Source organism: Triticum aestivum, chromosome 6B (genome assembly GCF_018294505.1).
Source record: "Triticum aestivum cultivar Chinese Spring chromosome 6B, IWGSC CS RefSeq v2.1, whole genome shotgun sequence".
Classification (NCBI taxonomy): Eukaryota; Viridiplantae; Streptophyta; class Magnoliopsida; order Poales; family Poaceae; genus Triticum; species Triticum aestivum.
Window position 1 is genome coordinate 64,178,239 of NC_057810.1, and position 24,118 is coordinate 64,202,356.

At 43.3% G+C, this 24,118-nt stretch overlaps 1 protein-coding gene across 1 annotated transcript; it reads left to right on the forward strand.

The window, feature by feature from the left end:
- The first annotated feature begins 16,904 nt into the window (after positions 1–16,904).
- LOC123135798 (histone H2A.1-like) lies at positions 16,905–17,751 on the forward strand. The gene is made up of 2 exons (XM_044555010.1): positions 16,905–17,162; positions 17,253–17,751. The coding sequence occupies exons 1-2, from the start codon at positions 16,986–16,988 to the stop codon at positions 17,514–17,516; spliced, it is 441 nt and encodes a 146-aa protein (XP_044410945.1). The 5' UTR covers positions 16,905–16,985; the 3' UTR covers positions 17,517–17,751.
- The last annotated feature ends 6,367 nt before the right edge of the window (positions 17,752–24,118 follow it).

The following is a 24,118-nucleotide window of genomic DNA, read 5'->3' on the forward strand; positions in this document are numbered from 1 at the left end:
GTTTTGATGTACCGAAGGTTGTTCGGAGTCCCGTGTGTGATCACGGACATGACGAGGAGTCTCAAAATGGTCGAGACATAAAGATCGATATATTGGACGACTATATTTGGACACCGTAATGGTTCCGGGTGAGATTGGGACAATATCAGAGCTCCGGGAGGTTATCGGAACCCCCCGAGAGGTATATGGGCCTTAATGGGCTTTAGTGGAAAGGAGGGGAAAGGAGCAAGGGAGGGGGCGCCCTCCCCCCCCCCCAAGCCCAATCCGAATTGGGAGGGGCCCCCCTTTCCTTCCTCCCTCCTTCCTCTTCCTTCCCTCTCCCTCTCCAAATAGGAAAAGGAGGAGTCCTACTCCCAGTGGGAGTAGGACTCCCCCCTTGGGCGCGCCTCCTCCCCTTGGACGGCCCCCTCCTCCACTCCTTTATATACGGGGGAGGGGGCACCCCATAGATACAACAATTGATCATTGATCTCTTAGCCGTGTGCGGTGCCCCCCTCCACCATGTCCTCCTCGATAATATCGTAGCGGTGCTTAGGTGAAGCCCTGCATCGGTAGAACATCATCATCTTCACCATGCCGTCGTGCTGACGGAACTCTCCCTCGACACTCGGCTGGATCGGAGTTCGAGGGACATCATTGAGTTGAACGTGTGCAAGAACTCGTAGATGTCGTGCTTTTGGTGCTTGATCGGTCGGACCATGAAGACGTACGACTACATCAACCGCGTTGTGCTAACGCTTCCTCTTTCGGTCTACGAGGGTACGTGGACACACTCTCCCCTCTTGTTGATATGCATCACCATAATCTTGCGTGTGCATAGGAATTTTTTTGAAATTGCTACGTTCCCCAACAATTGTGTGCCTCATTTGATGTATCAGAATGGTCGCCTTGATGTTTTGAACATACAGCCAGGTCGTCCTACGAATCTCACTTGTCCATACCGGATTTCTAAAACCGGTGAGCACATGATAATCAAAGAATGGAAAAATGTATGGACAGTCGTAAGGAGGTTCTTGGAAGCAATATTATGCGAAAGGCAAGAATTGGAGACAGGATAATATCCATTCTCCATAATGGAGAGTCAGGGGCTATCTTGTTTTATGCTATTTTACCTAAGATAATATAGTAGGTCCTAAGATAATATAGTAGGTCCTATGAGGTACAATATGTTTATGAGAGTTGATGATGATGAGTAGTTGTGATTATGTCTAGTTACCAACTTGTATGTGATGTCTCATTGATGAAATGATGATCATGAGGAGGTGTTATATGACAATGATGTATTATGATGATAAGTTGTTAATGATATGATGATGGTGATGATATTTATTTTATCATTGGGTGAAAGAACCGCGGATTAGTTTCAAGTGGATGCCCATCCACTTGAAACTAGTCCAAGGTTCTTTCTCCCACTGATGTAATAACTCATTATGATGTAAAATCATTCTCTAAATTGTTGCGGCATGAAAACTTGTATAAAGGTGTATGAATACAACATGAAATAAAAAAGAAATACGAAATAATAGTAGTAGCGCGTGCTAGGAGAAGCGCTACTACTAATTACGAGCAGCGCTCATAGTAGAAAGCGCTGCTACTAAGTCGATATAGCAGTAGCGTGGTCCAATCCACGTTACTGCTAACCTTTAGCTGTAGCACCTTACTAGTAGCATTGTTCCCCGCATTACTGATAGACTTTAAACACGCGCTAATGCTAGGGTTTTTCCTAGTAGTGGGGGGGTGGGGTGGGGGGAGGTACTACAACAACTTCATTTGAGAATGGTTTTTACTAGGCATGATCCCCACAATTATTCAACCTCAACCCCTCTTAATAGTGCGACTTTCCCAAGACTTAAATAAACTAGAAAGAACATCAAGTCCTTTGACTAACCGACACATTCGGATGAACCATCTCCTTCCTTTTCATCAAGGAACACATGTCGTCAAAATAAATTCGATAAATGCCATTAGTCCTACTAAACATATCATCATAAACAACAAAATACAATTAGGGTCTATATGCACTCTCAAAACTATTTACATTCCTTTTTTAGTTAGATGCACACAACTAAGATATATATTAAAGATAAATACATGTAGACATTGATGGATTTTGTGTAACAATACAACCACTTGGTTGGTTTTGTTTTTACGAACTCGTAGTTTTTTCAGTGAACAAATATACATCGCTTTGGCGACTCGGCGTTCTTATTGGCCGACCCAGGTGAGCGCCACAACATTAACACAGGCAATAGACATTGCATTGCATTGCAATGTCTAGTTGTGCCTGTGAGAGCTATATCTCGCTTATTATGAGAGAGATCGATGCATGTTCGGTAGCAGCTAAAAGATGGCCCTGAGTAGTTGGCCAAAATTACGGGCTGCTTTTTCCTCTTATTATTGTCCTGAAGGAAAGCTATATACAATCAGGAGGAAGATAAGCAGTTTTGGACAAAGGGAAGGTGAGAAACTAGTGGAGGCATATATAAGGTATCGTGAAATACTTCTCGCTTGCCCTAAACATCATTATCCCGACTTTTTAGTAGTCAACTTCTTTTATGGTGGGCTTAATCGACAAAGTAAACAAGCTTTAGATCTTGCCTCTAAAGGTTCCTTTTTGGGAACCGAGATATCAGATGCTCGGAACTTACTTGACATGATGAGGTACAATGCTGAGAATTGGTGCCTTTGTTTAAAGGAAAAGAGTAAAGTTGATCATGTCTATGATAGCATTAAATCTTTCCTTAGAACTTCGAAAGTAAAAAATTATGCCGTGAGCTAAATATTGGAATTGAACCCATGTTGCATGTTTTGGAAGTTTTTTCTAAGTTCTTGAACTTGCCATAGAAGAAGTACTTGAAATTCAGCAGGGAGTCTAAGGATATTCTCATGGTGGAAGTTATAAAGAAAAAGACTACTCCGACTGAAAGGTGAAAAGAAGCCTACCGCAAGCCCAATAGTAAAAAACTGAAGGGAACACCTGACGGTGTCCTGGACTAGGGGGTACTCACCACGTTGTCCCCCGATCAGTTAGATTGGGCCGAGCACCCCCATGGCCGTATACTCATGGGCCAGTTCGGACGGTTGCCGCATACAAGGAAGATTCCACAAGACTTGGTGATCAAGACAAGGACTCCTCCCCCACCGGCGTATTCGGCTAGGACTCTTGTTATCCTAGGCCTCTGGTACATTATATAAACCGAGGCTAGGCTAGTCGATAGAAGATTATTATGACATTACTCATCATACCTCTAAGGTTTAGACCACAACATATGATCTCAGGGTAGATCAACTCTTGTAACCCCTATACTCATTATAGTCAATCAAGCAGCATGTAGGGTATTATCTCATCAAGAGAGCCCGAAGCTATGTAAAATCCCATGTTCATGTTACCATTGATCCTAAGATGCACAGCTCGGGACCCCCTACCCGAGATCCACCGGTTTTGACACCGACATTGGTGCTTTCATTGAGAGTTCCGCTGTGTGATCGGCAAAAGGATCAATGGCTCGACTGCAGGCGAACTGCGACGTCGGTTTCTTCTTCACCAGTTCGACTGGTCACCTTGGCTTGACCGAGGACTGCGCCCTACCTCCGATCGTCATGTTCGGATGAGGGCCTTCATCAACATCAACTCCGATCTCTATCAAGATCATGGAGGAGTCATCCATGGAGCTCGGGGGCTCAACATCAACATTGCCCTCGGGCGACCGTGCTGTTTTTCTGGACAGCAAACTCGTATCCGCCGCCACCGCCTCCCCGAGTGTCGCCTAAACGATTGCTTCAGTGGAATTATGAGGACTAAAGTCTACAACAACCCTGCAAAAATTTCGTCGAGTTCCGATGGAGGAATCTCCGGCAATCTCCGATATACCGGAGCCCTGTTGAATCTGGACGAGAATCCGGAGGAGTTTTGAGCGGGGTGTCCAGCATCTAGCTCGGACGTCCTTTGGAAGATCCAACCATTGATCGGCTGCGGAATTCCCATATCTACCACCTGCCAAATATTCAGCTCGATCCGACCGTCCGAACTCCGGGAACCTTCCGATTAGTGCATCACTTTTCGAATCTGTTTTCTGCGCGAGAACGAATCCGACCCAAGTTCCTCTTCTTTACGAACGGGATTTCGGACATCCTTTTTGAAGGATGTTTTCATATGGGGTATTGTGTTTTATTCTCAAACACATCTCATTAATATTAAAAGTATTTTTACAATACGATTTTCACCATCGCGCCGGTGTCAAACCGGCCTGACAACATCACTCCACGGCGGCCGACCTACACTAGACACGTCATCGCTTTGTTGAGCTAACCTCAACTTCTTCGAATTTTCATCTCGGCCGGCCGAACAATAGTTCGGCATCGCGAAGGATAAATCCACCAACATCGCTGCCCCACAGATTACACGGAGTAGGCACACTGGCATCACCGCACAGTCACTTCTTCAAGCCAGCATTGATCACATCACAAGCTACGACCTGCATCGGCATGGCCGAACTGTTGCTTCATCGAGCCGATGTCCATCACGCCGAACTACTTCAACACCTCGGTTGACACATCTCCTCACCGACCTGCTCCAGCTCCTTGCCTGGACTGAGGACTTCGCCATCTCTTCATCAACCTACTTCAGAGACTTTGGCGTCACCAGCCAACCAGCTTCATCACATTAGCTGGACCACGGGCTTCGTTGTGGCGAGCCAACCTTTGCCAGGATCGCCATGCCATCGCTTCATCACCCATCAGGCAATGGGTGTGCGGATCGAGTCCCAATTTTGGGAGTAACCTTTCTTCGGACCGCTACAACAAATAAACCAGGTGCTATTAATCCTAGCAATTTTTTGCTTGTTTGGGTTCATTTTTTCCAAGGAATTATTACTCCGCTTTGTTCCATCATGTGTACACAGGTCTATCTAATGGTGGCCGCATTAGCGACGATTGCGTGGTGGTTAGGTCAGTCTCCGTGCATAGTTCGGCGAACGCCGTATCCAGAACTCGGACCGACCTGTGAATTCGGGCTTTGTCATGCCTTCACTGCGCCACGCTGACGCCCTGCATCGACATTTACCTCGACGCTCAGGCCACATCTCTTTAATTATTTCCTTCACTTGTATTAAATAAGTAGAAGAATTATTTTCTATATACATTATTATCTTTATTTGTCATTACTTTTTGGTTTGCACTATTTTTTTTGTGCAGCCAATTGACTCAGACCGAGCCGCGTTGTCGCCTCCTTCGACCGAATTGTGTTGTCGCCTTGGCGCGCTGACCTGCTCCATTACCGCGGCCAGGGGCTTCATCTTTTGGGGGTGCCAAACTCTCTGCTCGGCCACCTCGGGACCAGCCTGGAGGCTGGAACCTTGTCCCACATCAAGCTCGGACCGCGTCATCAATGCCGAACACATTAACTAAGCTAAGTCGCTCTCATGCTCAAATACTTTCAGTTTTACATTTTGTTCGGTTCGACCAAGCATTATACTTTTTTGGCAAAAAGTTGCTTGTGAAAAACTTCCCTGTCCAAACTTTGTTTGTGACACACAAATTCAAATACCCCGTTTAATTGGGGGCTCCCTTGCTGGAGCTTTTCCTCTTGCATATGATTATACTTGTACGGCTTCGTTCCTTGTTCGTGTATTACGCCACAATATGCACCATATTGACCTAAGCGACTTGCAAGCTGGGTTGCCTGGCTCCTGTGCTTACCCCTACGTTCCCGATTGTTCGGCTAGGGAGTAAAGGGAGCACCTCTGCGATTGTCACGACCGGTTCTTCCGAGCTCTGACCTCAGACTGGGTGAAGCCGAAAGCTAGCGCTCTTATTGTTATGCAATTATGGTCGGCACACAACGGAACTCATGAGTACAAAAAATATATTGCATAAATCTCATATTAACAATGAGCACCGAAGAAAGGTATCGGTGGGGGTACTATTTTCTTCGAAGATGCTTCTTACACTTTGTCAGTAATATAGCATAAGTTCCCTGAGCGCGCTTTGTCTGTTACAGCCTTATGACCTGATTGCCTGGTTATCGGAAACACCGTCGATATTCTCGACAGGTGGAGTACATAACACTTTTTGGTCCTTGGCCGACGAGGGAGAAGCCGACGGTCGGTTAAGACGCGTTTAAAGTTCGGGTGAACATAGATATGATATAAGTACTTCGGTACATACAGTCATTCTTTTACCCAAGTCACTTGGGGGCTCTTAAATTTATATGAGCTGTTTTATAATAAGTGTTCTTCTTCCTAGTCGTTGCAAAGTTTTTTTTTCTATCACTCCTTTTTTCGACGCAAGTGTGTGGTCAATAGCCCGATTTCCCTCTCATCCACCTTCAAGATAGGAGGTTGAAGCCGTAGGCTGACCCGCTTGAAGTCTTGAGATAGGATGTGTCATGTTAAAGCACGACAGAAGCACAATTTTTTTCTCTAAGACCAATTTTCGGATTGGCACCGAACACTTGATCTTGTTCGGACGTCAAGTTTTTACTAATGTTTCTTGGTTTTCCAAGTTTATGGCACTTTTAAACTATTTGTGTGTTTTCTGCATAAGTCTCGCAGTGCAATGCCGGACACCTTTAGAGATTCGGCAAAAATTCTCAGATATTACTATATATGTATCAGTTTCGAATTGTGTCTTCGGTCAATGTTTGGGTTGCCCGGCTCCTGTGCTTGCCTCCTATGTTCTGCTTTGTTCGGCTAGGTGTGCAGAGGGAGAACCACTGCGATTGTGCTTCCAGCTCGCATGGTTGAGCACCGTAGTGGAGAAAGCCGAAAACTGACCATCACAATAAGCGTAAACTGGTCAGCAGTCTGATGACTGTATTAAATGACGAGTCGTTCATAACATTGGCCGAAGTGTTTACGGCTTGACCTCGGTAGTCGCCGAACACTAAGCGGGGGGCTCCTATGACTAAGTGAAAGTTATAAAGTCCGCATATTTGATTGCCTCGTTTCCGCCAACACAACCGCCTTCGGGCACCGAGACGTCGGCTAACGGTTGTTTTGTCATTTCGGAAACACCCTGCGTGGCATCTACAAGGGGGTAGAAGCCGACGATGGGCCACTTTCAGATTATAAACGGTCGCAACGGAAGTGAAAATTTGGGTTCATTTAGACCATAGAGTTTGGAAGCTTTCCCCGAACTAAATCCTCAGTATTTTCCTCCCACATTGATCAGAGCTGAGGTTTCATTATCATGCTTAGCATGACAACCCAAAGAAAGGAACCGATAGTGGGACTATTTTCTTTGGATGATGTTTCTTATGTTAAACAATAATATAACATGTCTCTCTGTGTACCTTTGTTTATAAAACTGTATGGCCGGATTTCCTTGTTTGCCACAAATCTTTGCCCTCAATAAAGGCTTTATAAAGTGGGACAAACACTCCCTAGCTACTGGCCGAGGAGGTTGAAGCCGATGGCCGGTCAACAAAGTTTTGTACAATGTGGATGCGAGCATTGATGATGCAAAGTACTTGGATACATAGAATCATTACACATAATTTGTGATTTTACTTTGGATATCGATCCTTAATTTGGCCACTCGTGCCCACATTAAGGCTCAGGGGCTACTGGGCTTCGTGCTTATTATTTACAAATATTAAAGGGGTACATCCATCCCCTGATCTGGTGTCGCCACCCGACCAGTGTCTCGGGGGCTACTGCATTGCTTATCCAATGTAGAAGATTTAAAGTGCAGTATAGTTTTCGAAGAGATTATTATCCTCAGGATGGTTGGCTGCACCCAACCTGAGTCTACGTGACTTTGCACACCGCGTTTCAATTCCTATGTATGCTGCCGAGCTAGGAATTGATCCTCAGGCCGATTTCGCGCATCGACCTGAGTCTCAGGGGAAACTAGGATCAGCGGTTTCATGTTTTCCTTCAGGTGCATCTCGGGTTTTAGACCGACGCACATACCTTGAGGGCTACTGGCTATATATCTCAGCAGAGAATAAATTGCACCAATCAAAAAATCAGCCCGCAGTCAGGGGTGGTGCACCACCTCTGAAGCAGTCCGACATTAAGCTTGGGTGCCAGTGGCTGGCTCCATAGATGGCATTTCCGGCATTAAGCTCGGCTAAACTCCTTCAATTTTTTGAACCCAGATGATCTATGACATCTCGGATATAGTCCGGCGTTGGAGCTCGGATATAGTCCGATGTTGGAGCTTGGACACAGTCCGACGTTAGAGCTTGGATATATTCCGGCGTTGGAGCACGGAGGCAGTCCGGCGTTGGTGCTTGGCTGCAAAAGACACCTCGAATGCAATCCGGCGTTGGAGCTCGGATGCAAGAGGAGGCTGCCGCCCGGGAATAACTTCAAACCTGAAGTGCGGCATAATAATAACAAGGCATTGATAAAGGCCGGAAACTTAAAGGGGCTCCTCAGATACCCGACATATAAACTCTTCGGATTTACTTTGCGATCCTCAAGATCGAAGATGAGAAGATTTGTTGAACCAGTTTTCAAGACCGACGACCGAAGATGAAGAATAGTTCGGAAGAATCAAGGAGCGTCCCCAACTTGAAGACCGGTTCAGGGGGCTACTGACGGTGTCCTGGACTAGGGGGTACTCACCACGTCATCCCCCGATCAGTTAGATTGGGCCGAGGACCCCCATGGCCGTATACTCATGGGCCAGTTCGGACAGTTGCCGCATACAAGGAAGATTCCACAAGACTTGGTGATCAAGATAAGGACTCCTCCCCCACCGGCGTATTCGGCTAGGACTCTTGTTATCCTAGGCCTCTGGTACATTATATAAACCGAGGCTAGGCTAGTCGATAGAAGATTATTATGACATTACTCATCATACCTCTAGGGTTTAGACCACAACATATGATCTCAGGGTAGATCAACTCTTGTAACCCCTATACTCATTATAGTCAATCAAGCAGCATGTAGGGTATTATCTCTTCAAGAGAGCCCGAAGCTGGGTAAAATCCCGTGTTCATGTTACCATTGATCCTAAGACGCACAGCTCGGGACTCCCTACCGGAGATCCGCCGGTTTTGACACCGACAACACCCTTAGAAAAGGAGAAGCAGAAGGGCAAGATGGAACAATATGGGATTCCACCCTATGTCAATATAATAAAAGAACTTGTTGTACTTATACCAGTGGTGAATAAAGAGGTACATCTAGATAGGGATACCACTTCTTATCTCAAAGGGTGTACATAAGGTAAAAAGGTAGGTAAGCAAATTTTATCATGCTCCTTGGGATGTACGGCATATTTTGGGTTATGTGATCCCGGTTCACCGGTTAATATTATTCCTTAGTCTTTATGCTAAGATTTATGATGATATTGCTCCTTGCACCCTTGAGCCTGCTGACGTTATCATCAAGCTTGCAGATAAAACCAAAAGGAAACCTTGTAGCATCCTTAAAGATGTCAACATAATAACAGGCTCTCTTATTTATCCCATTAATATTTATGTACTAATGATCTCTGAGGATAAAGATTGTCCTATTGTTTTTAGAACCTCTTTTTTGAATGTTGCAGGAGCCTACATAAAGAAGAAACCCATCTCCATGAAGTGGGGAGATGAAATGATAAAATTCCCATTTTCCTTTGTATTAAGTAAGCCGTATGAAGAGGAGCTCGGGATAATGAGGAGCAGGAATTAAATCAACTAGCTGAAATCCATCTCCAGGCACCAGAGGATGAGGTTGAACGGGTATTGGTAAGTCTAGGATCCTTATATGAAGATTAAGAGAAAGAGAAAGAGGATATCGAAATGATAATGGATGCTACACCAATAGTATGCATGTGCCTCAATAAAGTTTATGAAGCACTCGAGCGAAAGGGAGACGAACCTCCTCCGACTTTGAAACCACTACCCAAGGGGGTGATGTATGAGTTTATGGATAATACAGAGAGATTTCCTATTATTGTTAATGTTGAACTTTTAGGGAAAGAGAAAGAAAAACTTATAGCAGTACTGAGTAAGCATCAAAAGGCTTTGGCTATTCAAATCGAGATGTAAAAGAGATACATCTCTCTATATATTCTCATGTAATACCTATTGAAGAAGGGGCTAAGCTAGTTATTGAGAGCCAAAGGAGACTACATCTAGCGTCGAAGAACATGGTAAGAAAATAAATAATACATCTCCTTGATGTAGGGGTAATTTATCCCATATCTGATAGCAAATGGGTAAGTTCGGTCCATTGCATTCCAAAGAAAGGGGGAATTTCCTTGGTAACTAACGAAAACAATGACCTAGTTCCCACTAGGGCTGTTGTTGGATATGGGATGTGTGTTGATTTCAGGAAATTAAATAAGTATACGAAGAAGGATCACTATCCACTGCCATTCATAAATGAGATATTGGAGATATTAGCAAACAATTCTTTTTTTGTTACCTTGATGGGTATTCTGGTTTCTCTCAAATACCAATCTGACCTGAGGATCAAGAAAAGACCACTTTCACTTGCCCGTACAGTATGTATGCATATCGTAGAATGCCATTTGGTCTATGTAATGGATCACCCTCGTTTTAAAAATGCATATCTAAAGTCTTTCCTGATTATATTGAAAAGATTGTTGAAGTGTTCATGGATAATTTTTGTCTTCAAGGCACATCCTTTCATAATTGTCTCTATAATCTCACAAAGAGTTTGCAGAGATGTGAGGAAACACATTTGGTGATGAATTGGGAGAAGTGTCATTTCATGGTCACTGAAGGTGTTGTGTTGGGACATAGAGTCTCAGGAAAGAGTATTGAGATAGACCAAGATAGAATTGAGGTAGCAAAAATGTACCTTACCCTTAAGATGCGAAAGGTATGCAAACTTTTATGGGACATGCTAGTTTCCATAAAGGATTTATCAAAGACTTCTCCAAAACATTGTTCAAGATATCTTCCAATATTCCGATAAATCGACCAATTTATCGCTTATCGTTGTCTGACCGATAAGATAAATCGACCGATAAATCAACCGATATGTTGATAAACCGGTTGATTTGCCCCTTATCATGGGTCAACCGATAAGTTCCTGATAAGATTTGTGTGCAGACTTAGGAAAAAAATAAGAGATGCCTTGATAACAGCCCCCATCATCCAACCTCCAAAGTGGGACGAGCCCTTTGAGATCATGTGTTATGCAAGCAATTATGTAGTATGTGTTGTTCTAGGACAGCGCACTGATAAAAAACTTAACATGATCTTTTATGCTAGCGGGAGTTTGGATGAAGACTGGGTACTCTTGGAAACTACTGAAAAAGAATTTTTGGCTATTGTTTTTGCTTGTGACAAATTTTGTCCTTATATTATTAATTCAAAAGTGATAGTCCACACCGATCACTGTGCTTTACGTTACCTCCTTGCAAAGAAGGACGCTAAAGCCCGATTGATTAGGTGGATATTACTACTTCGGGAATTTGACTTGCAGATAGCAGACCGCAAAGGGGAGGAGAACCCGGTAGCGGACCACCTATCACGCATGGAAAGAATACCTTGTGATCAAGTACCTATAAATGAATCTTTTCCATGTGAGAGTTTGGCTATGATTCAAAAAATAGAACCTTGGTTTGCAGATTATGGTAACTTCTTGTAGGGAAGTACATGGCACCCAATATGATTTATCATCAAAGGAAAAAGTTCTTCAGTGATCTGAAGTATTACTTTTTGGATGACCCATTTCTCTATCGGTATGGACCAGATGACATGATAAAGCGTTTTATTCTAGAACATGTAATGAATGCTATATTAGAAAGGTGCCATAGTAGCCCTATGCAGGACACTGATACGTCTCCAATGTCTCTATAATTTATGAAGTATTCATGCCATGTTTACAACAATGTATATGGTTTTGGTATGATTTGAACGGAACTAACCCGGACTGACGTTGTTTTCAGCAGAACTACCATGGTGTTGTTTTTTGTGCAGAAATGAAAGTTCTCCAAATGAGATTAAGCTTATTGATGATTTTTTTTAGAATAAAAGAGGCACTGGAAGCTTCGAGGGGGGGGCAGAAGGTGAAGGAGGTGAGCATAACCCACCAGGGCGAGCCAGGTGCCTTGCTCGTGTGCTGGTGTTTTGTGGTCACCTTGAGGCCCATCTTAGCATGAGACCAATGCCAAAAAATCCTATAAATACAAAAAAACAAAATAACCCTAGATCATATTCCACTGCTGCAAGCCTCTTTGCGTCGGGTATATACATGGTAGTGAAATACTTGTTTTCTCTTACGACGTCCTTAGCCCATCTGACACGGAACATCGTCGCATCGTGCATTCCAGCGTAGTCAAGCTCCCAGATCTCTTTGACCCTTCCATAGAATCTTTTAGTTATGTCGTTGGCGTCGGTCACGCATTCAATCATCACCCATGAGTTCTGGTAATCGTTGTCCATGTCTTTGGCCTTCGTGTAGAACGTGTACCCGTTGATATCGTATACCTGATAGGTTGCGAGTTTGGGCGCGAGGACATGAGCTAAGGCGTGTATGAGCAATCCGTCCGAACTGCCCTCTTCCGGGGGATTAGCAAGAACTTGCTCTTTGAACCAACGCAAGAAAGTGGCGTGGTGATCTACAGTAACTTCGTCGTCCGTCTTGCGCATCCCCTTATCACGGTACTTCTTTGCGATGATTTCTCTGTGCAGTGTCACATAATCATCTACCACATCTAGGTGTTGTAGCACTACTAAGTTAGCCCTGTCAAAGTCGTTCCGTTGATCCGAGTAGTCCACGTGCAATTCCCTCCGGTCATTGTTGTGACCTTCTCCTCCGAGCCGCCCATGGTGCTTCTTGACGGGCAAACCAACAACAGGGTCTCCGATGCCTATATAGTTCTTGCAAAAGGAGATGCACTCTTGCATCAGATACCCCTGGACGATGCTCCCATCAGGACGGGACATGTCATGAATGAATCCTTTGACTTCATCCTCTCGAACGACATCATGATGTGAAGGAATGTTGGCATGAGGTTGATGATGTCATCCACGATGTGGACACACAGATGCACCATGACATCAAAGAACACGGGCGGGAAGTACATCTCAAGCTCGCATAGTATGGCAACGATCTCTTCCTGTAGCCTTCGGAGCTGCTTCACACTGATGGACTTCCGAGAGATAACGTCGAAGAAGTTGCAGAGACTAGTAAGCGTGTCAGCAACATGCTTTAGCATTATCCCTCTAATGGCAACCGGAGTATCTGCATCATCATGACATGACAGTCATGAGACTTCATCCCGCTGAACCTTTTCTTCTTGGTGTTTAGAAATCTGCTTATCTTCCGACAGTAACCAGAACTGACATTAGTTCCAGTAAGGCACTTGATGAATTGATTGATCTCCTTCGCACTTAAGGTGAAGCAAGAAGGGGGACAATAATTCTCCTCCTTCTTGTTGACTTTTCTGCCCCTTTCCCCCACCTCCGTCTCCATCTCCTCCGTTGACTTTTTAGTTTTTACGATGGAGATCTATCTTGATCTCCAAATCTTCCAAGTCCTTCCTTGCCTTCGACCCATCCTTGGTCTTCTCCGGCATGTTCATCAGTGTGCCAAGCAAGCTCTCGAGGACATTCTTCATGATATGCATTTGATCAAGGCAATGAGGCATGTCGTGATTGGTCTAGTACAGCAAGTCCCAGAAAACATACCTCGTTTTCCATACCTTCAGCAGCGGCTCCGGCGCCTTTTTCATCTTTCCCGGCGCGGGGCACTGTTCCTAGTTTTTCAACAGCTCATTGATTTCGGCGCCGCTCCTCTTACATGGAGGTCCTCGATGCTCAGCCAAACAATTAAATAGATCTCCACGTTTTCTCCACCGGTCATCCTTCTCGAGCCATCTACGATGCCCCATGTACATGATTTTCCTAGACCCATGTACATGATTTTCCAAGACCTGCCATCTTTCATTGACGTAAGCTGCTGAGACGTTGTATCATCCATGCACCTCGTGCATCCGCAATATCCATGGCACGCCTGGCCTGAGTTGTACCCGTAACCGAGATAGTCGTGCACCATTGTCATCAGTGCGGATCTCATATAGAAATACTCTCCTTTGTTGTCGTCCCATGTCCATGCTGGTGTTTTCCATAACGTGTCTAGCTCCTCTTTCGGAAGCCCCATATACATGTTAATATTATTTCCCGGCTGTTTCGGCCCTTGAATCAGCATGCTCATGTGTATGTACTTTGTCTTCATGCACTTCTAGGGGGGGTTGTAAATACATACAAAGACGGGCCATGTGTTGTGGTTGGTGTTCTAGTTTCCAAACGGATTCATGCCATCGATACTCACACCAAGCACGACATTCCTTGCATCTTGTGCGAAAAATCGATATTCAGGGTTGAATGCTCTCCACTGGCTAGCATTTGCGAGGTGTCTCAGCTTTGGATCATCTCCATCGTCGGGCTTAGTCCTCTCCGCGTGCCAGCGCATGAGCTTTGCTTTCTTAGGATCTACGAAATACCGCTGCAGACGGGGAGTGGTTGGAAAGTACCATACAACATTCTGACGTGCTTTCTTTCATGCCTTCTTGTATCGAGAAGCGTTGCACATTGGACAACTGGGTTTTTTCGCGTGCCCCCCCTCCCCGATAAATGATGCAATCGTTGATGCATGCGTGGTATCTAATGTGCGGTAGATCAAGAGGGCATACGATTTTCTTGGCCTCCTCGACACTAGTAGGGCATAGGTTCCCCGCAAAAAGAATTTATTATGTAGATACTTCAAATGCTCATCGATGCTTTTGTCTGTCCATTTGTTTTTCGCATTCGTCTTTAGAAGTTTGAGCATGAAACTCAAGCGGGTCACCTCAGGATCGCAACTGTCATACAATGGAGTCTTCGAGTCTACTTCAAGTTGTGCCAGATTGGCCTCCTCTAGAAGTAGCACCGTCGCTAGCCATAATCTTGCGAAGGAGCTCTCGAACATGAGAGTCGTGCACGACTGAACTTAGTAGCGTCGAAGACTGCGGCGTGTAGTCCGCCGCCTCTTCTCCGCCATGTACAGACTCTTCTTCGCTGCCATGTCCGGACTCTTCTTCGCCTTGTCCAGAATCTTCTCTGTCACCGCCATGTCCGGACTCTTCGCCGCTGCCATGTCCGGCACCATCATCTTCGTGTCGATCGGTCATCTCTTCGTCTAGCCCCATGTCGTTATTCCCTGCCATGTGGATGTCCTCATCATCATCTTCACTTATCCACTGAGTATAGCCATCTACGAAACCATTCATCAATAGGTGTGCCTTCAAACTGCCACGATCAAAAGGGTCCAAAAGGACTCCTTCTTTGCATCTTGTACACGGACATCTAATCCTAGTCCGATTATTTGCATACATGTCCATCACCGCGGATTGCAAGTATTGCTCCACCTTCCATCCACTCACCTTCATGACCGACTACACGGTATAACAAGCAAAAGGGTTATAAACAAAATGCTTACATGCATCAAAGTCATATAAAAATTTGGCATGACCTTGCCTAATAATAGGACATATCGAGTTTGCTTGAAATTTACCGAAACAGAAATAAATCGACATTTTGGCAAAACATAAGCAACTCGGGGGGCATGTCACTCGCACAAATCCCTCCATATCTCAAACACACATATTCCCATTCTTGAAATGCACAATTTTTTACTCACCTATCTCCCGAGAGAGATTGCACACGGTTAGATGAGGCCTTCGCTACCTATAGGGACGATAGAAAGTGTGGATGGCTAAATAGCTAACTAGATCTAGTTTGTTGAGAGGAGAGACAACTCTAGCGAACTAATGAAGAGGGAGAGAGATGAGCTAGCTAGATCTATATGTATGGAAGGAGGGAGAGCCAAATAAACGAGGTAGATAGAGAAGAGAGGCCATTTATGGAGGAGAGTTCTGGTGGAAGGGGGGGTTAATGGGGAGAGAAGAGAGCTAGAAGGAAGAGAGAAGAAGGGCAAATGGTGGAGAAATAACTTAGAGAGGGGAGAGGGGAAAGGAGGGGGAGAGGGCAAATGGGGGAGGAGGGGGTTGGGGAGGGGGAGAGGGGGTGAAAAGGTGGCATTAGCCACACCTAGCAGTAGCGTTGTTTCCCAGACAACGCTACTGCTATGGTGCTCAGTAGTAACGCTTGTCAGGAGAAGCGCTACTACTAAGTGGGTCCCATTAGCAGTAGAGGAGTTTTCAAAGCAAGTGCTACTGCTAAAACCTTAGCAGTAACACTTTGTTTTGGGCCGCGCTGCTACTACAGCCAACGTCGGTGGGCTCATTGGGTCCCACTTATCAGTAGCACTTTTTTCATTTCCAGCGCTACTGCTAAATCATTACTTGTAGGGTTGCCCGAGAGCAGCGCTACTGCTAATTAGTAGCAATGCTTGTTATTTTCCAGCGCTACTACTGATGTCCTACCTATAAGCATTTCCCTAGTAGTGATAAAGTATACTTAAGGAAATTGGTTATCGGAGTATTTAACCACTGATTTCTTAATACCGTTATTCATCACGAGTTCTTCAAAAGTCACACTTTCTTTTCGATATAATTCATACCATATCTTCATATGGGTGGAAGATAGACATAGTTGATGTGAACCACACAAAAATGTATGCCCCTCTTGCAATGCACATAGAATTAGCTATTCTAAATAAAAATTGGTATTGATAGCCACTTAATCCCGAGTAGCAATTCAATATACGGCCAAACAACAAAATCAGAATTGAAGCCCATTTAATATCAAAAGAAAAGGAATTAATGCCCATTTCAATACATAGGCAGATTTTTGGTTTTGAACTCAATTTCAATTCCAGGTATTGCAAATCTCAGCTCTCTGATTGGTTCATCTGGGGCTCCCACGGATCACTCCCCCCTGCCCGCCACGCTCCCCTCGGATCCAACGGCGCTCGCAGCACGTCACGCGGATCACTCCCCCTGCCCGCCTCCAATAAAATCCGCGCCCTCGCGGCCGTTCCAACACACAAACTCAGAGCACTCCGATCCAGCGCCGCACACACCCAAACATCTCGAGTAGTTTCCAGCTCGCCGGAGAAGCAGCAAGCAAGATGGCCGGAAGGAAGGGCGGCGACAGGAAGAAGGCGGTGACCCGCTCCGTGAAGGCCGGGCTCCAGTTCCCCGTCGGCCGCATCGGGCGCCACCTCAAGAAGGGCCGCTACGCCCAGCGCGTCGGCTCCGGCGCCCCCGTCTACCTCGCCGCCGTCCTCGAGTACCTCGCCGCTGAGGTACGCACCTATGTTTCCCGTCCTTTCTTGCGCACTCCTGTTCTTTCCGTGCTCGACGGATAACTGACAGATTTCGTTTTTGAATCTCAGGTCCTGGAGCTTGCCGGCAACGCGGCCAAGGACAACAAGAAGACCCGCATCATCCCGCGCCACCTGCTGCTCGCCGTCCGCAACGACCAGGAGCTCGGCAGGCTGCTCGCCGGCGTGACCATCGCCCACGGCGGCGTGATCCCCAACATCAACTCCGTGCTGCTCCCCAAGAAGTCCCCGGCCGCCGCCGAGAAGGAAGCCAAGTCGCCCAAGAAGAAGACCACCACCAAGTCCCCCAAGAAGAAGGTCGCCGCCAAGGAGTAGCTGCTCGCCCACCGGCATAGCCTAGCCTTTGTTGCTTGTTCCATTTCTCATGGACAAGACGAGCAGTCTTTTGGTTAGTTAGATGAGTAATGGCCCTGTCCTTAGCGGCATAACAAAAATATATTTTCTGAAAGTAAAATTGGTTACCTCCATGAAAATACAACAGGTACAAATCTCAGGCAAAAAAACCTGGAATTGAACACATCGATTCTATTACAACCCATTCTCCGCTCAATCGCTTCCAACAAAACTAGTACCGAGTCCAGGGAAGGTCTTGTGCTAAGGATATAGTTTTTGTGTATGCTTCTCTTGATTTTCATGCTGTTTTCGTGGATTTATATGGTTTTTCCACTATATTTTTCTGTTTGTTACATGTTTCTTCTGCAGACTTCCATTTTATTGTTTCATTTTTCATTTTTCCTCTGTTGTCTCTATTATTTTCCCCATTTGTCTTCCTTTGAAGTTTTCCTTTTTTTAGTTTTTCGTCGACTTTCTCTTATTTTTGTTTTGTCTCGGATTTTAGTACTTTTCTAAATATAACAATGTTTTTCAAAATACATGTTTTTTTGAATAAAACGTGAACCATTCTTAAAATGGCACATACATGTTTTCTAAAATAGGTGAATACTTTATGAGAACTTTTCAAATGACCCGTCACTTTTAAAACATAAATATTTTTTCAACACATCAACATTTTTAATAACTACATGAATAACTTTTAAGAATTATAAGAACATTTATTCAAATGTGTAAACACTTCTAGAAATTAAGAACATTTATTTTAAACATGCAAACACTTTTTAGATTTACAATAGCACTTAAACAACTGAATATAAATTACAAGAACACTTTTTAAATCTATTTGGATATTTTTAATGTGTGAATTTATTTCAATATTATATGAACACTTCTCGAAAATATGTGAACACTTTCTTGTAACTTCATGAACATGTTTCAGAATGAGCAAACATTTTTTAAATGATACTATATAAAATACATGAAACATTTATCAGGTTACTTTAATAATAAATAAAGAAATGCATGACCATTAATTAAATTTTTAAAAAAAATCTGCATGAACATTTTTTAAAACATACACATGTGTTTTGAAAGCCATAAACATTATCAAATACACTTTATAAATTACATAAAAGGTTCATCTATGTGAAAAAAATTGCAGCACACAGATTTCTATTTTTTAACTTATTTATTTTACATTGTACTTATAAATGCGACAAAAACATGAAAACATTGGGGTGAAGAGACTCACTCATGCTTGGCCGCTCGCATCTGGTGCTCAGGTTTTTTTCTTGGTGTATGGACTCAGCTACTCCCTCCATTCAATTTCTTGTCGTAGTTTTAGTTCAAATTTAGTGCCATCCAGTTAGCTATACCTTCCTATTGCATACATGGGCTGGTCTAGAATAGAACATACGTTGGCGGCGCACGTGTTGAACACTATACCACCATTGGCGTCTGCTTGTAATTATGACACTCCGTTGGACGGTGGCCCAACAGGGATTGCTCGCTCGCTCTGCCCAATATAACAGCGCCATTCACAAAGACTATATCTCTGTTATTATTTCTCTCAAAAAAATATTTTTTGCGATGAAAAGGGAGTTTTATTCCATATTTATTGGGTTACAATCAAAGAGGCAATAATTCCTCAATACATGGAGGTGTGTCACCTAGTCACACCTCGGTGGCATGTTCCCAACGACTATATACAACCAGTTGATCTGCTGCCCAATTTTGATCTCGTCTAAGTTTCTAAGGATAGCATGTACTCACCTCTGGCGCTCGGGGTGCTCACATCTTAGTGAGCCAGTCCATTAAACCCATTTTGGTGTGGTTCTACAGATTGGGTTTTAGAACCTTTCTTGCAGTTTTTTTTTGTTTTTCTCTGTATCAAATACAGGATAAACATTTTTCAAATACATCTTATGAAAACAAGTTAAATATTTTGCAAACACATGTTGACTATTTTTTTGAATAGTACAAAACATTTTAAAAATAAATAAACGAAGAACTTTCATACAATGTATAAATATTTTCTGAAATATAGGTTTGAATGTTTTTATGACTACATTTTAAACTTTTTGCAAATTCACGGGAATTTTTCCAATGGTACAAAACAAAAAGAAATTAAACAATGCGATCATTTTTATTCATTGTATAATCATTTCTTAAAATTGTCACAAACTTATTTTTGAAATGTGTGAACAGTTTTTTAAATTTAAGTTTTTAGTTTTGAACGAAACGATTTTTAGAAATATACACAAATATTTTTTTCCTTTGTTCAAACATTTTAAGAAAATGGTAAGTACATTATATTTTAAGAAAATGGTAAGTACATTATATTGTCACGACCATCTTGTTGAATAGTATGAACATTTTTTAAAAATTATGCGAACAAATGTTTTATATTGTGTTAGTGTTTTCTAAATGCTACAGCGGTATTTTAGAAAGTTCAAGTTAGTTGATTGTTGAATGTGTGTGTGTGTGTGTGTGTGTGTGTGTGTGTGTGTGTGTGTGACATACTCAAAGAGTTCCCATATGACGTAAGCGCTCTTGGCACCTTCGCTAGATGGAGAGTAAGCGACTTCTATTAGCACTGGACCGTCGAGTTCAATTTCTCGTGTCATGTGCCTAGCCTCACCACTAGCGTAGTAGCCGACTCATTAAAACACTTTTTGGGACGTGAAAGCAAAAAAAAGAAACAAACGAACCAAACGAATAAACGAACAAACCTACTACTGGGTCAGCCCACTAGGACCGGAGGCAACATGCACCATGCACGTGTTGATGGGCCGGCTCAGTACCATTATATTGTAGCAAGCCGGAAAGCGATAGAGTTTTCTTGCTGATGTATCATAGCGAACTGATGAACTGTAGAAAACCAGTGTACTGTATGTAGCGAGCCAATTTATCTTAGCAACAGATGCGCTATATCGACCGGGCTAATGAAGCAACCATTTTTAAAATTTTGAGAACATTTTTTGAAAACACAACCAATTTTTAAAATGCTGAACAATTTTTTTGAAAGAATTGACAATTTTCTATTTTTAATTATTTTTATAAAGCAAAACTTCTAAAAGAATACAAACATTTTTCTCAAATTTTGAATATTTTTGAAGTTCCAATTTTTTTTAATGATATGATTTTAAAAAAAAAAATCTAAACACTATATTGAATAATAAGGACAGATTGTCATCTAGCTACTGCCATGTACCTGTAGTCCAAAGAAAACTACTCATGTCAAATTATGGTAGTAGCAAGGTTTATGTTGATGGTCGCCATGACGAATTCCCTCATGTTTTTTAAAGAGTATGAGAAAATGCATTGGATCGCGGTGGGACATAGAGGTGTGGCTGTGAATTGTTTACCTCTGTATAAAATTGGTTTTTTCGAGCAATTGTAAAGGCGTAGGTGCCAAGAGGTGGTGTAGCGGAGTCCCGTGGGCCCACACGGACACCCCTCGCATCATGGGACACATAGGACTCTCCAGGCGGAGCTATGTGCCTTTGTAAGCTTTTGGACTTGAATCATTTTTGGGAATCCCCCCCTTTTTTTTGAGCTTGCGAAAATTGGTTTTACTTAAAAGCCCCAAAATTACAGAAAACAAAGTATTGCCCTTGGACCGAATTAATAGGTTAGTTACAAAAATAATAAAAATTTGGTGTCAAAACTATGGAAAAATAACGTAATTATATTATGAAACAAGCGAAAACTATGCATACGTGCAGGACATATGCAAAGCACGAGTGTGAATACCAAGAATTCGCGACAAAATCAGGGAACCTCGGGGATGGATGTGAGTACAGATGGACTAAATTCGTTTGTGAATTAGCCATAGTTTTAAATAGCCGGCTATACCCTCACTATAGCCCGCTATAGCCTTTTCAGCAGGGTGCCGCTAAATGGTCGTCTTCACAAATAGCCCGCTATAGCTTTGCTATAGCTGATTTGGAGGTTCGTCGCTATTTTCCATAGGCCGCTATTTAAAACATTAGAATTAGCACATCACATAACACGTGGCGTGTGTTTGTATGGTTATACAACCACATGGCTCTACATAAAGCGGAAGTATATATACACATGGTTATGTTAATTCAAGGGCCGACACAACCAGAGATCAATATTAACTTGTATCTCGGGCTATTGAAGGATGATGTACACACCATTGGCTGCTGGAGGGGGTCAATACCTGGGATGCCAACAAAGGGGGTCATGTCCCTATAAGAGTTGCGTTAATCACGATGGTGCAACGCTATCTCTGTTATGGATATGTCTCCTCCCAAGTATGCCATGGACATTGCAAAATGTGTTAAGTGTATGGATGATACAACTTTTGACGAGACATCAAAAGCCAGCTCTTGCAAAGTTGTGTTCATGGGGCATCGAAGGTGGCTTCACAAGGATTAAGTGGATAACCCGCAAAGATTTGTTCGACGGTAAAACTCAAGACCGATTAACGCCACATACAAGGAGCGAAGAAAAAAAAATCCACCATATGTTGAACGATGGAAGTAGTGCCCTAAGTCAGGATAGAAGTGAAAAGGCCCTAGAGAAGTCATTGTTAAAAGTATGAAAAAGGGAGTCTAGTTTTTGGGGCTTGTCGTATTGGATAGTCCTCGATACGCCTCGTAGTCTTGATGTCACAAAGAATGTCTGCAAGAGTTTGCTTGGCACATAGTTTGATAGATCAAAAAAAGAACAAAAAGATGGGTTGAAGGCACGATAGGACTTGGAAGACCTCGGTATTATGGCTGAGTTGCACACATATCATGAGTAGAGAAAACGGTCATGTGCAAAAAAAAAATCCAAACTTCAAGGATGACAACTCCCTCCCCCTCCAAACCACACACTCGCTTTACTCTAGATGAGAAGGAGCTCAGTCAAGTTTTCAAGTGTCTTCAAGGTATCAAAGCTGGTTCCACTTACTTAGGGAGTATATGCAGATATGTGAGGTTAACAAATAAATGTTCAGCGGGATGAAGTCTCATGATTGTCGCGATCATGACACAGATACTTCCGTCTGCAGTTAGAGGCGCAACAATTAAGCGCATCCACAAAACACTTCTTGTCCTATGTAACTTTTTTATGTTATATCTCAAAAGTCGATCAACTAGAAGTGCAAAAGGATGGCAATGGGTAGGGTATGAGACGGGTAGAATAATACCATACCCATAATTATACCCATGTAGTTAATGGGTACAAAATTCTACCCATATCCGTACCCGCGGGTATGAAACTTTACCCGTACCAATACCCAATGGGTACCCATACCCATTGGATACCCAATAGGTAGATCAAATAGTACACAAGTTATTCATAATTTTTCATTCTTTTATAGAACATTTGACAAAAAAACATTGGTCTCAACTCAGTAAGACATAGATGAGTACATGACAATTATCACAAATCAAATTGATAATTGATGACAACATTAACCTAGGTTCACAAGCTCACGACGCAACTTTAACATAGGTATACTTTGTGAATCACATGTAAAATTCACATGTCAGTATAAACGGATAGAGTATGTGTATATCCATGAGTAAGAGGCTATACCAGTGCCCTACCTATGACTCAACGGGTAGGGCATGGGTACTACCCGCGGGTATAAAATGTTGGAAATATGCCCTAGAGGCAATAATAAATTAGTTATTATTATATGTCCTTGTTCATGATAATCGTTATTATCCATGCTATACTTGTATTGATAGGAAACTCAGATACATGTGTGGATACATAGACAACACCATGTCCCTAGTAAGCCTCTAGTTGACTAGCTCGTTGATCAATAGATGGTTACGGTTTCCTGACCATGGACATTGGATGTCGTTGATAACGGGATCACATCATTAGGACAATGATGTGATGGACAAGACCCAATCCTAAGCCTAGCACTAAAGATCGTGTAGTTCGTATGCTAAAGCTTTTCTAATGTCAAGTATCATTTCCTTAGACCATGAGATTGTGCAACTCCCGGATACCATAGGAATGTTTTGGGTGTACCAAACGTCACAACGTAACTGGGTGGGTATAAAGGTGCACTACAGGTATCTCCGAAAGTGTCTGTTGGTTTGGCACGAATCGAGACTGGGATTTGTCACTCCGTGTAACGGAGAGGTATCTCAAAGCCCACTCGGTAGGACATCATCATAATGTGCACAATGTGACCAAGGGGTTGATCACGGGATGATGTGTTACGGAACGAGTAAAGAGACTTGCCGGTAACGAGATTGAACAAGGTATCGGGATACCGACGATCGAATCTCGGGCAAGTACTATACCGCTAGACAAAGGGAATTGTATACGGGATTGATTGAGTCCTTGACATCGTGGTTCATACGATGAGATCATCGTGGAACATGTGGGAGCCAACATGGGTATCCAGATCCCGCTGTTGGTTATTGGCCGGAGAGTTGTCTCGGTCATGTCTGCATGGTTCTCGAATCCGTAGGGTCTACACACTTAAGGTTCGGTGACGCTAGAGTTGTTATGGGAATTAGTGTGCAGTTACCGAATGTTGTTCGGAGTCCTGGATGAGATCCCGGACGTCACGAGGAGTTCCGGAATGGTCCGGAGGTAAAGAT

What these genes read in the sequence shown, in the direction of transcription:
- LOC123135798 (XM_044555010.1), top strand. Translation starts at nt 16,986, where the DNA reads ATGGCCGGAAGGAAGGGCGGCGACAGGAAGAAGGCGGTGACCCGCTCC. An exon ending in TCGAGTACCTCGCCGCTGAG is followed by an intron (nt 17,163 to 17,252) that starts GTACGCACCTAT and finishes TTTGAATCTCAG; the next exon opens with GTCCTGGAGCTTGCCGGCAA.